Source organism: Quercus lobata, chromosome 7 (genome assembly GCF_001633185.2).
Source record: "Quercus lobata isolate SW786 chromosome 7, ValleyOak3.0 Primary Assembly, whole genome shotgun sequence".
Classification (NCBI taxonomy): Eukaryota; Viridiplantae; Streptophyta; class Magnoliopsida; order Fagales; family Fagaceae; genus Quercus; species Quercus lobata.
Window position 1 is genome coordinate 21,640,843 of NC_044910.1, and position 13,268 is coordinate 21,654,110.

The 13,268-nt window shown below is 35.7% G+C and overlaps 1 protein-coding gene across 1 annotated transcript; it reads right to left on the minus strand.

Annotated features, from left to right (window-relative positions):
- Positions 1–4,552: 4,552 nt before the first annotated feature.
- On the minus strand, positions 4,553–13,025 carry LOC115953320. The gene is made up of 16 exons (XM_031070925.1): positions 12,985–13,025; positions 12,725–12,779; positions 11,952–12,376; positions 11,711–11,804; positions 10,205–10,391; positions 9,852–10,110; positions 9,273–9,488; positions 9,103–9,189; positions 8,879–9,013; positions 7,768–7,881; positions 7,248–7,495; positions 7,034–7,114; positions 6,467–6,698; positions 5,632–5,730; positions 5,355–5,540; positions 4,553–5,144 (listed from the first exon to the last, which is right to left on the minus strand). The coding sequence occupies exons 3-16, from the start codon at positions 12,288–12,290 to the stop codon at positions 5,046–5,048; spliced, it is 2,376 nt and encodes a 791-aa protein (XP_030926785.1). The 5' UTR covers positions 12,291–12,376; positions 12,725–12,779; positions 12,985–13,025; the 3' UTR covers positions 4,553–5,045.
- Positions 13,026–13,268: the final 243 nt, after the last annotated feature.

Here is a 13,268-nt window from a genome sequence, read left to right on the forward strand (position 1 = left end):
TCTCACTATAACTCCATCACAAAGTCTCATGCTCGATTTTTGTTATCTCTTCTTGAGCATCTTACTATAGATTTCCCTTCTCATTTCATTCTGTCTATTATAGATGTTCATCTAGATTCGACGTCCCGTGATAAGCTCATCTTTCCTTCCGCTATCATGAGGATCTTATGCTATTTTTCAGTTCCTTTTCCCTCTTTCGACCATTTCATCGTCATGTGTGCCATAGATTACACTACCGTTAAACATAGCGAGGCCCAACTTCGATCATGGCAGTCGGATTCAGCAGCTCCTCCCTCCTGTTCTACTCCATCCACATCTGCTCCTCCCTTTTCTTCAGGCAATGTGACTTTAGGAGACATCATGGCGCAGCTGCAGCACATGGATGCTCGTCTAGATACACTCTCTATGAAGTTGTATCAGGTGAACGTTCATGTCGATCGTATTGCATAGCGACAGGTGTCCATGGGTGGTTTTGCTCCTAAGGCTACTTCTTCACCACCTTCTCCCGTGGCTTCTGATTTTAAGGATGAGGATGATGATGATGGTAATGACGATGATGCTAATGGAGATGCTAGCTTTACCGATGAGATGTCTACTTGACACTCTTACCCTTTGTCACTCGTGACAAAAAGGAGGAGTAGTTTTGATATGAGAATAGTCATTCTTAGGAGGAAAGTTAGTATAAGACCATTTTGTTAGGGGGAGTGTTGATATGTTTTGAAGGATATAGTGAGGATATTATGTATCTTTTCTTTTCTTTCTTTTTAAGATACATTATTCTTGTACATGAGGTCTTGTGACCATTTATAGACATACTTTGTACTTATCTCCTTATTTATGTTGATGTATGTCTTTCTTTCACCTACCCCTTCATGTGTTGTTTCTTTTCTCCCTTAATACACGTGTTTCTTATACTTGTATGCAATTTATTATTTCTGTTTCACATAAAGATGCCTTGATGAGTTTTGTTTAAAGTGTTTAAGAAATACAAGTTGTCAAAGTCTACTTGCCATAAACTCTCTTCTTGCAAAGTTTTTCAAGAGTTTGTGTTAGGATAGATTTTATTGTATTCAACAAGTAAATATGAGTTAAGTGATTTATGACTTCTCTCATATGTTCATTTGTTTGTTGTGGTTTTGTCACGGATTGCCAAAGGGGGAGATTATTAGGACATATGTGTTTCACATGTTAAAAACATATGTCATGATTTTATGTAATTGGCTTATCCTTTGATAAAACGCACTTTACTTGTATTTGGGTAGATTTAGGATGTGTTTAAATACTTCAAGAAACCATGTTTCAAGAATAAGTATTGAAACCTTCAAGTCTGTCCAAGAAAACAAGTTGATAGTGCAAATTCATTAAAACTCGACAACTGGCTCGACAACTGCATCTATCGAGCTTAAGAAAGCTATTCAAAGCCCAGAGTGCTTGACAGCTGCTCGACACCTCCTATCTGCCAAGGTTTAAGATTTTCAGAATTCAAATTTGATTTTCTTGGGATCCGTGAATATGTCTTTGGGCTTTCTTTTCTCCTAACCCTAGACATATAAAATGATTGTTTTAAGAGCCGTCAAACAGTTCACAAGTTGCACAAGTTTTGAGCAAACTCTGTTCAAGCAAATTGTGACCGGAGACGAAATTCTTGCCCTAGTTCATCTCTTTCTCTTGAAGAAGTTGCTGTGTATGTGCACCATAGGGTTTTGTGACCAAGCATCTTCTTGATCTTCATCGTGTGGATGAACTAAAGAACTTTGCAACCAACAATCTTCTTAATTGCTTATTGAAGTCGCATACTGGGATCCGCGCAATTGGTTAGTCACGTACTTGGGAGTCGTGCATCAGAAAGGGGAACTGTCACTACAGAACAAGTCCAATTGGGTATTGGGGTAAGGGTCAACTGTAGGTTGGTAAGGTACTTGGAATTCCTTTACTTGTAACCGCTTGTTGTGATAATAGTAGTATTTTGAGAGTGGTGACCTGAAAATCACCCGGTGTGATTTTTGCCATTAGGTTTTCCTCATTCATAAACAAATCACCGTGTTATTTATTTTCTGCTTCATAATTAGTTTTTTGGTGATTTGTTTGTACTACCACGTTTTTGCATGATAAATTGATTAATTAATAACTTGGCTAATTAATTAATTAATTTCTATCACAAGGGGTCATTCAGTTTGTGGCCTATCACATGCTTAGAATGATGAACTTCAATTTTAAGGAATTATTTGAGATCGCCTAGGTCTTTAATGTGGAATTGAACATGGAGAAATTTATTGAGTGTATCAATATTTAGTAAATCATTTCTTGCAATGAGCATTGAAAGAATTTATGGCATTTCGAGTGAATAAGGAATAATCAACCTTGAATTGTTGGAACCTTAAGCTCATAGAGGGACTTGTTTAGTTAATACACTAGGTTCTCTCTATGTCGACAAAGACTTGGAGGTAGCAACATACTACTTTTTTTACTTTCCAAGAGGGAAGTGTGACTTTGTTGCTTTTTGTTGATTAGTTGAAGGATATGTGTGGGTATGGAATTCCTGTGAACTAGGGTTTTGGTTTTGAGGATTCAAGAGTGTTTGGGATTATTTTAGGAAAGTAAGAAAGGCTTTTTTAAGCTTAAATTTTTGGAGAGAGAGTAGCGTTTAAAAAAAATGGGAGTGCATATTAATAGTTGCAGCCATGTTTCTCTACATTTTTCTCAGTGTGCTAGTTGATGCATTTTATATTGTGTATCCCCCTCTATTTATAGAAGTGGGAGCTCAAATTATTCTAGTTTTATTAGAAATCTTCATTTTCAAGCATATATAGTTTTTATTTATCCCCAAGTTAATAGGATAAAAGTGCATAGCTCGGAGATCAAATCAAATTGTTAGTGTACAAACTTTTACTTATTACATTTGACCCTCTAAGGTTTGAACTATAATCAATTGTTAGAATTCCATCTAAAATCAATGATTTTTCACATGTAAGGCATTTGACCCGTTACTAATTCAATTTTAATCTAAATTTAATGGGCCAAAATGTAATAATATAAAACCGCAAGAGGATTGTTATATTTTAGCTTTAGGTTGGCAAACTGTGAGCAAAAGTGTCTTGTATTGTGCTTTAAAAGTCCTTATATATAGTCAAGATTACTGCCCAGGTTTTGGAATTCACTGTGCAAGTTTTTGGTCTTTGACAGCTATCGATAGTTGTTCGATCACTCAAAAAAGCCAATTTTCAATGCTCGAGCCTAAGTTGGATTGATCAAACTGCGAGATTCAAAAATGTGTATTTGAAGCTATTGTACCTCTTTCTCTTAAACACTTGATCAAAGTGAAGCATATTTAGAACTGATGATGTTGAAGTTGCTACAAATCTAGTTTACTCAAGTGTTGGACCATAATTTTCAAGTGGGTACTTGAAAGTCGAGGGCAAGGGATTTATGTGCAACATCTCCATAACTAATGAAATCTGTGGACTTGGAGCTGCGTTGGGTAACGTTAGTAAGTTTTACTAAGAAAAGTGTTTTTTTGTTTGTAAAACTTGTATTCTGTTAATGAATTTGTTTTTGCCTTGGGATTGATAGGTTAAACCCTGCAATGGTTTTTAACCTAAGGACTATACATAAGGACAAGGGCAATAATCTTGATTATACATAAGGACTTTCAAAGCACAATACAAGACACTTTTGATCACAGTTTGCCAACCTAAAGCTAAAACATAACAATTCTCTTGTGGTTTTATATTACTACATTTTGGCCCCTTAAATTTCGATTAAAATTGAATCAATAAGGGATCAAATGCCTCACAGTTTTCCTAGGTTACCATATTGTCGTGTTATGTATTTTTTGTTGCACTTACTGTTTGACCAATTTGCATTTATCATTGACCTTTTATAATGGATTAATTAAACACTTGGACTTAAAACTAGGTTAACAGGGGTCTAAAAACCAACAAGGGTAAATTGTAATTACCGTAATAGGAAATTGAGGTGTAAATTCATCCGTAAAATGATAGATTTGTTAATTTGGATGGAATTCTAATGATCTCTTTATTAATTTATTTATTCCTAATATGATAATTTATGAATTAAATTGTGATAGTGGAAACCCACATAATAAATTGTAATTTTCCTCATATTTTATGCAAGAATGATAAGTTCAAGAGTGATCTTTTAAATTGAGAAAAGCTTATGAGAGGCAATAAAATAAATCTGCGTTTAATGCGTGCCATTTTTCTTTGATGGAATGATCCAATCATAGAATTGCTAACTAAGTCTATAATCTTATAAGGATTTGAGCATACGGCAAAACTTAGGTAAAATTTCTTAAGTCTTAAGTTCCCAACTATATTCAACCATATATTTTGCTGACAAAATGTAGCACAACCATATGGCCCATTGGTTTATTGGTCAACACACGTCCTTGTGTATAATTACAACTTCTAAGGTGACATGATTAAAACCTTGTGTATAATTACAACTTCTAAGGTGACATGATTTTAATTGAGAAGCTTAAGGTACAACATTCAGGAAATTGTACTTAAAACTTTGTCATTGAACAAATATAGAAGAGGGAATGGGAATATAAGATAGAAAAAAATAAATAATTCGCTGGTAACACCATAAACATCACAACTCACAAATCATCCTTTAGCTTTCGGTACACCACTTCATAATTTTTCTTCCTTTAATGCTAACATAAACTAGAAAAGAAAAAAAATTAATGACTATTCTTACACTTTCCTAACTACAATGAGCTGGAACAAGATGTCGAAATATATCTCAAATGTATGCATTATTTTGGAAAGGGAAAAAAGAATCTGTATGTGTCCCCCATTGCTTAGAAAATTGGCTTTAGATTGGCATATCAAACAGAGAACTTAGCTTTCAGGTGGTGTCTAACTGTGCAATACTATCTGTTCGAGCCTTGAGTGCTTTGAATCTGATTCTGAACACACAAAAAATAAGGAGAGATCATGTTTTCTTATTCTTTTCTTTTTTTCTTTTTTTACCTTACAAGCTCTTCAGCTGTAGCAATCTCTTAAATTGACCAAAGCTCTTCAATTGGTTCCAATCAAACATTCTCTAGGTAACCCAAACTCTTTTTCTAGACGTATATGTTGCCTCCAAGGGTCATTATGTAACTTATAATGCAAAACCTTGTAAAGACAAGAATAAAAGGTCAGTCGGCTCAGATACAGACATGCAAACATACATAAACGCACATATAGATGAAATTTCAGTTTGCAATTAAGAGTTATATGCTCACAACAAGTAATCTGGCATTGTTTCTAAATTTAAATTCATGTTTCTAAATGTCCAAAATCACGTAAAAATGTTCTTTGTATTTGTCAATGGAAGAAGCATACCTGTACAAATGTGGCAAAAACATCATCCTCAATTAATTGTAACAACTCAACTGCCCAATCCTCAACGTGACCAAAAGCAGTTTTTTGCCTGTCAGCTTCGAGCATCATAGAATCACGATACAAGAACCTCTGCCAGATTTTCTGAACATTTGCGAGCTTGTATTCTATTTCTGTCTCATTGAATCCCTAGAAGAAGCAAAAGGACTCCAAACAGTCAACTTTAATTTACAATATTTGTTAATCCTAAGTTCATATCAAATTATCAAAAAGAAATTACCCGGAGAATCTTTATCAAATCTGGAATTTCATCTTCACGTATCCGAACAGCAAAGCTTTCATAGTTGAGCACATTCTCATATGGCAGGAAAATCCCATCCTAGCCCCCCAAAAATAAAAACCAAAACAAAACAAAAAGTGAAAAACTATTTCACAAAGGCCGACTGCCCCCATATTCTAAAATTTTGTTTGATCTTTCAAAAATTTCATACTATAAAGTTCTTGTGTGAGTGTGTGTGTGTATGGGCATATTCAAACAAACAGGAAAACCATGATGTGAAATTTGAGCAATGCAAGACAGTCTCACAGCAGTAGTTTCACCAGACTTGGATTGGGATAGAAACCAACACCCAATTAATATACTGGGGCAGATAAGTAACTAACAAATATACTAAAGCAGTGTGCCTAACCTCTCCCAAGTTTCTAGCATTCACTCATTAGTCATTACTACAGTAATGCAGTAGACAAGATTGAGCTACTTAAAATCACTAAACTAAATCCAATTAGGTCCAAGCCTGTTAATTAGTCCTGTTTGAAGAGCTTCATTGCACTGTGCCAAATAAACTCTAAAGCCATAATCAGCTACACAGGGCTTATGCCTTTTTGACACACAATGACACATTAGCCCTTCAAATTAGGATCACCTAAAGCAATCTCATAATATGACAGGAAGCCAGTAGTCACTGTCAAACCAGATTTCTTGGGCAGTAATCTATAAGCTGGTTTCCTAGAGCTGCAAGCTGGCAAGCAGCTTGCAGTCAATGATGAAGTGTTGGATGTTTAGATGTTTGATGGCTACCAAGTTGGCAGAGAAACAAGACGCAGGCCCATACTACCTGAATGACCACAGGAATGCACCCTTGCAGAATACTGTCTTCCATACGTCCACTCCAACCATCTCCAGGAAATACGCCACAGAATACAGAACTGGCTAAAGCCTCATGATAATTTTCAGAACGGAGTGGTGTCACAATTACATCTTCCGCATGCTGTTTCCCAAGCTTCCCTTCCTTGTTAGGGCTTGATCCAAACTCCTCTGCTATTTTCTGTCTGATTCCCATGCTATACCTGCATAAATATCACCAGACTTTTATTATATCTTTGAAAATTATCACATTATTTTATCCTGTTTGCAGAACCAGAAACTCAACCAGCTGAAGACTACCACCATCTAGACCACACAATGCATGCTTATTAAATATGAAGCAGAAAGTGTAGATTTAAGTTCTTCAAAATGTATAACTTAATGTGTTTAAAGGGGAAAAAAAGTAACACAATGGAAGGGAAAAAGAAATAGCAAAAATAAAATTGGCCAATTTTGACACTCCGGACAGATTTCCACATGTCATTTGAAACCAACTGGACCACTTGAAATTTCCAGAATAGCACTTCAGTCAACTTACGAATCTTCTGGCCTTCCATTTGGGTAAGCTGGCCCTAGATTTCCATTGAAGTAGAACAGTGCCTTTCGCTTCTCTCGTGGCCTGAAAATGAATCATTGAAAGTGACATTTTTCACTTGCATGTAAGGAAATTTTGAAAAAGGTCTGCATTATGTAACCAAGCCAAAAAAATTAAGAAGAAAAAGGTGATTCAATGCTTTCAATGAAATGTATACCTAGCCCAAAGTTTTGAGCTTAATGCAACACCATCAGGACGTTTCCAAGCAGGGAGCACAAGATCTTTATCAGGGTCAAAGCATGGGTGGTTGCCTCTTCTATCGGAAGGAATGCTGTCCCAGTTGTCAGCCCAATAGGCTGTTGTTGAATGGTTATGCTTTGAATTTGTGTTACCCCAGTGAACCAACATCATGCTATTCCATATCTCCTTAGGGGCATAGCAAGCACCTTCATCCCATGAGAAAAACTGCCTTCAGATATAAGGTGAAATCATTAGCATACACTGTTTAATACTTGACCACAAGCAAAAGATTAATAATAATAATAATAACTCTCTTCTTCTATTTTCTTTCACTGGTAATACTAAATTACTAATATATGGGTTTCCATTTTTTTTCATAAGTTACCCGTGGCCCCAATGGGTTTTGAACGCACAACCTCATCTCCCATTCTTATGGGAGAAGCAAGTATAGTTTGAGCAAGAGCTCATTGGCATGGATTGAAGAATGTACAACATACCCAAATATGGTCTCTTCCTGATGAACGATTCCAGTAAGGATGCTGCTCAACAATGTGATCATAAGCCAGCTTATAAAATTCCAGAGTGAGAGAACTCCTCAAGCCTCTATGTTCCTGAAAAGTTCAGCAAATATTCACTTAACAATGGAATCACACATACAACTGAACAAAAGCAAAAGATAAAACACCAAATGTAAAATATTGTGCACACATGGCCACAGACACCTTACCTTTAAGGTTCTAAAAGGTAAAAATAAGGTTGAATAGAATTCCTAAGAAAAAGCACAAAAATATTGAGCTATAATCACACTAGTACTTACAGGTGTTTTTTATGTGCGCTCTTGTTATCCTATTACCATTTATTTCCCTTGGAAGAGCATTTAGTGTGTAAAGGCACCTAAAAGGGTGTCTTTCTTTTTATGGACAGCAGCTTGGGGTAGGATTCTTACCATTGATAATCTTGTTAAGAGGGGATTGCCCCTAGTTAATTGGTGTTGCTTGTGTTGCTATGATGGGGAAGCTATGGATCCATTGTATGTTTGCTAATGCTTTGTGGAGTGAAGTTTTTCTGATATTTGGGATTCAATGGGTGATGCCAAAGACAATCACTTCTCTACTATTTGCATGTATGAATTAGTTGGGAAACAGTTTTCAAATATTTGGAATATGGTACCAGCTTGTCTAATGTGGTAATTCCGCAGGAGTGCAATACCTGTACTTTTGAAGACATTGAGAGACCCTTAGATCATTTGAAGTCTTTGCTAGTTGGGACTTTGTTTGAGTGGTCTCGAATTTGGGGCTATATGTGATGTATTTCCATTTCTGATTTCCTAGAATCTATTAGTACTTCCTTCTGATTTGATGTAATTGTTTCAAGTATAGTGTGTTCATCATTGTGAATACGATGTACTTTTTACTCAATAATATTTCAATTACCTATAAAGAAAAAATAAAAAAAGGAAGGGATTGGGCAATGTCAATAACTCACAGATGTTTGTATCAAAAGGTCTGCTAAAGCACCATATACATGCACAAACAGAGGTATGTACACACACACAGATCAAAAGAGGGAATCTAAGTCGCATGTGTGAAACAGCTGCAGAAAGTGTACCCGCATGCTTAGGTGAGGAGCATCATCAGCACGAGTTATTATGCATGAATCAAGGACAGGAACAAAGAAAAAATCTGCTTCTTCACCGTTCAATGTTCGATATGGACTAGCTAAGATACTTTCATAGAGTGCCATCTGCAAACAAGCAGCATCACATGACAACAAATTCTAGGCAATTCTTAATGTTATAAGTTGATTAGAGTTAATCTCAGTTCAAGTGATACCTGAGCACCATAGAGCTGATCTGTCCACAATGTTGCATTCTTGTCATCATATAATCTGTTTACACACTCAAATCTAAAATGGCGGCCCTACAACACCCAACCAACTAAGAAATTTAAATAAAAACGTATTGTTGGCATCGATCAAGAAATCAAAAATTGCTCATCTTCACCTCAAGAAGAAGGCTGTTGAACCCTGGGGGCAAGTCATAAACATATATCAGGGGTCTTCTCTTTTTCACCATAGCATTGAGATTGGTGACTTTCCCTGTGAGGTGTGCATTGTCAGGAACATTAACCTGAGCTGGTCGAAGCCATTGAGGCCACTCTCTTACAGATGATTTAACAGATGGAATACTGCAATCTATTCCGTACCAGCCATTGTCACACTGAGGTATAGACTAGATTTAGTTTAGGCAGTAGACAGATAAATTAGAGAGAGAAAAACAGAAGGCGAAAAAGGTTAAAAATGAGTTAAATTGAATATTAGAAATCTCGGGGTCATAAACAACAAAGTCAAATTACATTTGAAGGAAAATTGAGTTATGGGACATTTCACTGTGCATATTATATATCTTAAATGCGTATAATCTATTAATATGTCATGAATAACTCCTGACCAACTTATGCTATTTCCACTCTCTACTTCAGCCTATAGATACAAAAAGATTGTTGACAAAGTTTCATTTCCCTCTAAAGCATATATCAGAAACCAAAGATTGATGAATTATATAAAAAAGCAAAAACTTTACCTGACAGGATCCACCACGGCAATGTCCATGTCCAGAGCATTGATTAATGCAAGTACATAGCACAGGCGTTTCACAGAGACGCCCCCAGGTACAATCGTATTTGCAGTCACATTCCTCTTTGAATTTCACCTTGGAAGCATATGCTTCAGCTGGGTCAACATTACACCATCCTGGTTTGCTACCATTGGTTGTAAAGATATTATCCAGGTCAGGTTTTGTCCAATCACTCAGTTTGGGTGCACCGGGTTCAGAAGGCAATCTGCAACAGATGTTAAGGAGTTGTATTTTAATACTTTGCAACTAAGGATATTTGCTAATAAAATAGCCTTTCTTAGGAATTAGACTAGACTTACTTAAATTGAAACCCACAAGCCTCTGCCACTGGACGATTTGGGTATTTTGTGCCTTCTCCACAGAAGCACATTGCTCTTGTTGTGTCACAATAAGCAGGACAAATTGAGACAACCCATCGCCCATATGGTTGTTCTGGTGATTGTGGAAGGTTGCAACCCAAATGCAGTCTTTCAGAGCATCCTTCTCCTGTTGCAGCAGCAGACATTATGTATAAAGTAACAATATAATTTGTCAAATGGAAACATTAATTTTGATTCTGGGTTGTGCAATACTGAAGCACATTTTATATTTAAAACAATTGACCAGGAGTTTTTTTTTCTCTCCTCCGTTGGGGTGTGAGAGAGCCAGAGAGGTGACAACACTTTTAGAATATTAAAAATTGAGGAAGTTTTATTTGACTGGTATAAAAATGTATTCATGGGAATTATTTTTTTGAGAACAAAACACAGATTAAATTTTGTCATTGAAGATGCAAACATAGACTAGACAAAAGGAGGGGAAAAAAGAAGAAAGAAGGAGAGAGATGCAATTGAAAGACAAATCCCACGAAGATTTGTAACTATTCTTTATTAGTAATGCTATTTGAAATATTTCTTCTAAGTGATTTGGTGAGATTAAAAAAATTGGTGCTAAATAACAATGATGATTGACTACAATCAAACTCTACATTCCTTAAAAAATTAAATGTAAAACAAGGGGAAAACACCGTGATAGCTGCCGAGTGAAAAAATGAAACCTCCAAAATTCTAAACCATACAAAGAAAAACTTGCTAAAAAATATCACAAGTTAAATACCATTATACTAATATGTTTATTAACAAAAAAATAAAATGCTGGAGACACCAAAAGATAAGGTCTATAAAAGATTGGAATGCGTGATCTTTCATCATGGAGATCAACTTTGACAATTTCCTTGAACAATAATTGGCTAAAAGGCTGGTATTAATAACATCTAGTATCTGCCTAATGCCAAAACCTCAATCTTTAGTCATTCAGATTAATATGAACCAAAGAGAGAACTCCTAATCTTTATGCATTATTAAGTTCTCATATTCAATCACTGAGAAGCTACAAAATATTACAGAGACAAATGAATTAGCTATTCAATTCATACAAGTATAAATTATTCAAGTGTAATATTTTTGAAATTTTTTTGAAGAGAAATCTAATCTATCTATAAATTTTGTTGGTGCTTCAACCAGGACACTTTAACTAATCATTGTGTTTTATAAAGGCCAATGAGCTTCTAGCTCGAATGCCATCTTCTCTACTAGTAAGAGCAAGGTGGAGGGCAAGGTTTGGGGTTCAAGACCCACAATATACATCTGTAAATTACCAGTAAAAAAATATTGTATTTTAAAATTATATCACAAAAGTCCACCAAAATCATAATTTCTGACCATAAAGATAATAAATTGGAAGAGCAACCTTTTCTATTTGCTGTTTCTTACTCACTTCGTAATCAAATCAATTATATGAAACATGAAAAACAAAATGATACTGACCTGTATATCCATGAAAGCACTGACATTGTCCTAATTCATGATTACAAACGCCTTGACCACTACAGTCGTTTTTGCAGTTACTGCCACCTATCATCTGCCAACAGAATAATTAGTTATAGAGAGACATATGCTTCCAAAGTGGAAGTGAAGTTGTTGACGGCCTTAAACACACACACACCAAGTACAAATGTGTATTACAGTAAGGGAAGTCAACTCTATCAGCAAAATCATTACTCATCACCTCAACAATGCTGACTTCCTTAGCAACCGAATCACAACCAGAAAGCCACCGCCCAATCTCAGCCTTCCATGGCGCACTGTGATAGACAACCTCATTGTGCAAGCCAGCTGGAAACCGATGATCTAAATCAGCAACTGGCTGTAGAGCTTCCCTAACATCATTGGTTGGCGCTTGTGATGATCCATTAACTGGGACACAAGAGCTCTGAGCTTGACTAAAGTAATCCAAAGAAGGCGCCAAAGGAAACAAGAATAGATGAATTACTGAAACCAATGCCAAAATTGAAGCAATTGTTGCTACCAAAGTCCATGAGCAGTTCATTTTATGAATAGATAACATATCTCAAAAGTATTTCTTCTGTGATAAACCCGGAATTATCTGTGAGAAGTTTACATAAACAAGCCCTTCTTCTTCACTCTCAGGATCTATATAACCACCAAAAAAAAAAAAAAAAAAAGAACTAATCAGCCCTATACCAAACACAAATGTAATATAAAATATATAGGCACACACACAAACCCAATTAGAGAAGCATTAAAATAATTGATGATTTATATCAACCCCATTAATCTCTAATGACACTGAACAGAGAATAACACCAAATAAAAAAGTGGCAAATTCCAAAGAATAAACAAAACCTCATAAATTAAAATCATAGAATGACCAAAACCCACCTCACCAAATCATAAAACAGGTTGATAATTGAACCGAACGAACAAAAAACAATGCAAGAGAGTGAGTTAAGGTAATTGGCTCAGAGAGCATTGACTAACCTTGCTATCAGATCTGAGAGAAGAATTAGAATCCCCCGAAAGTGAAGGAGATGAACTTTGAAACAGGGAAAACAATTCAATGCCAATGAGATTAATTAATAATAATATATAACCGAATGCATAAGAGCCTACCCTGAGTTTCCACGAAAACCCAGATTAAAAAAAAAAAAAAAAGACAAGGCTTAATAATGTTTTAAAATTGAGGATAATGTATATAGGGAAGAGAAGGAGAAGGTCAATCCTCAAGTACAAAGTTTTACATGTAAAGCCGCCAAGGCTTTCGCAGACAAAAAGTTTGAACCGACTGCTGCGAACTGAGGCATTAACCATTTTTCGGTTTCCACTTTTCTGTTAAAATGACTGTTGTTACCCTTTTGCAATAATTATAATAAGCTGAAAAAGACAGATTTACCACCTGCATTAATTATTGGAGGCGTTGGCGTTACTGTACATCCTCGTAGCGTATCAGTTATCACCCATTTAATATGTACTAGCCTCATACGCTTTTTTTTTTTTTTTTAAGTTAATAATTTGTATCAATTAT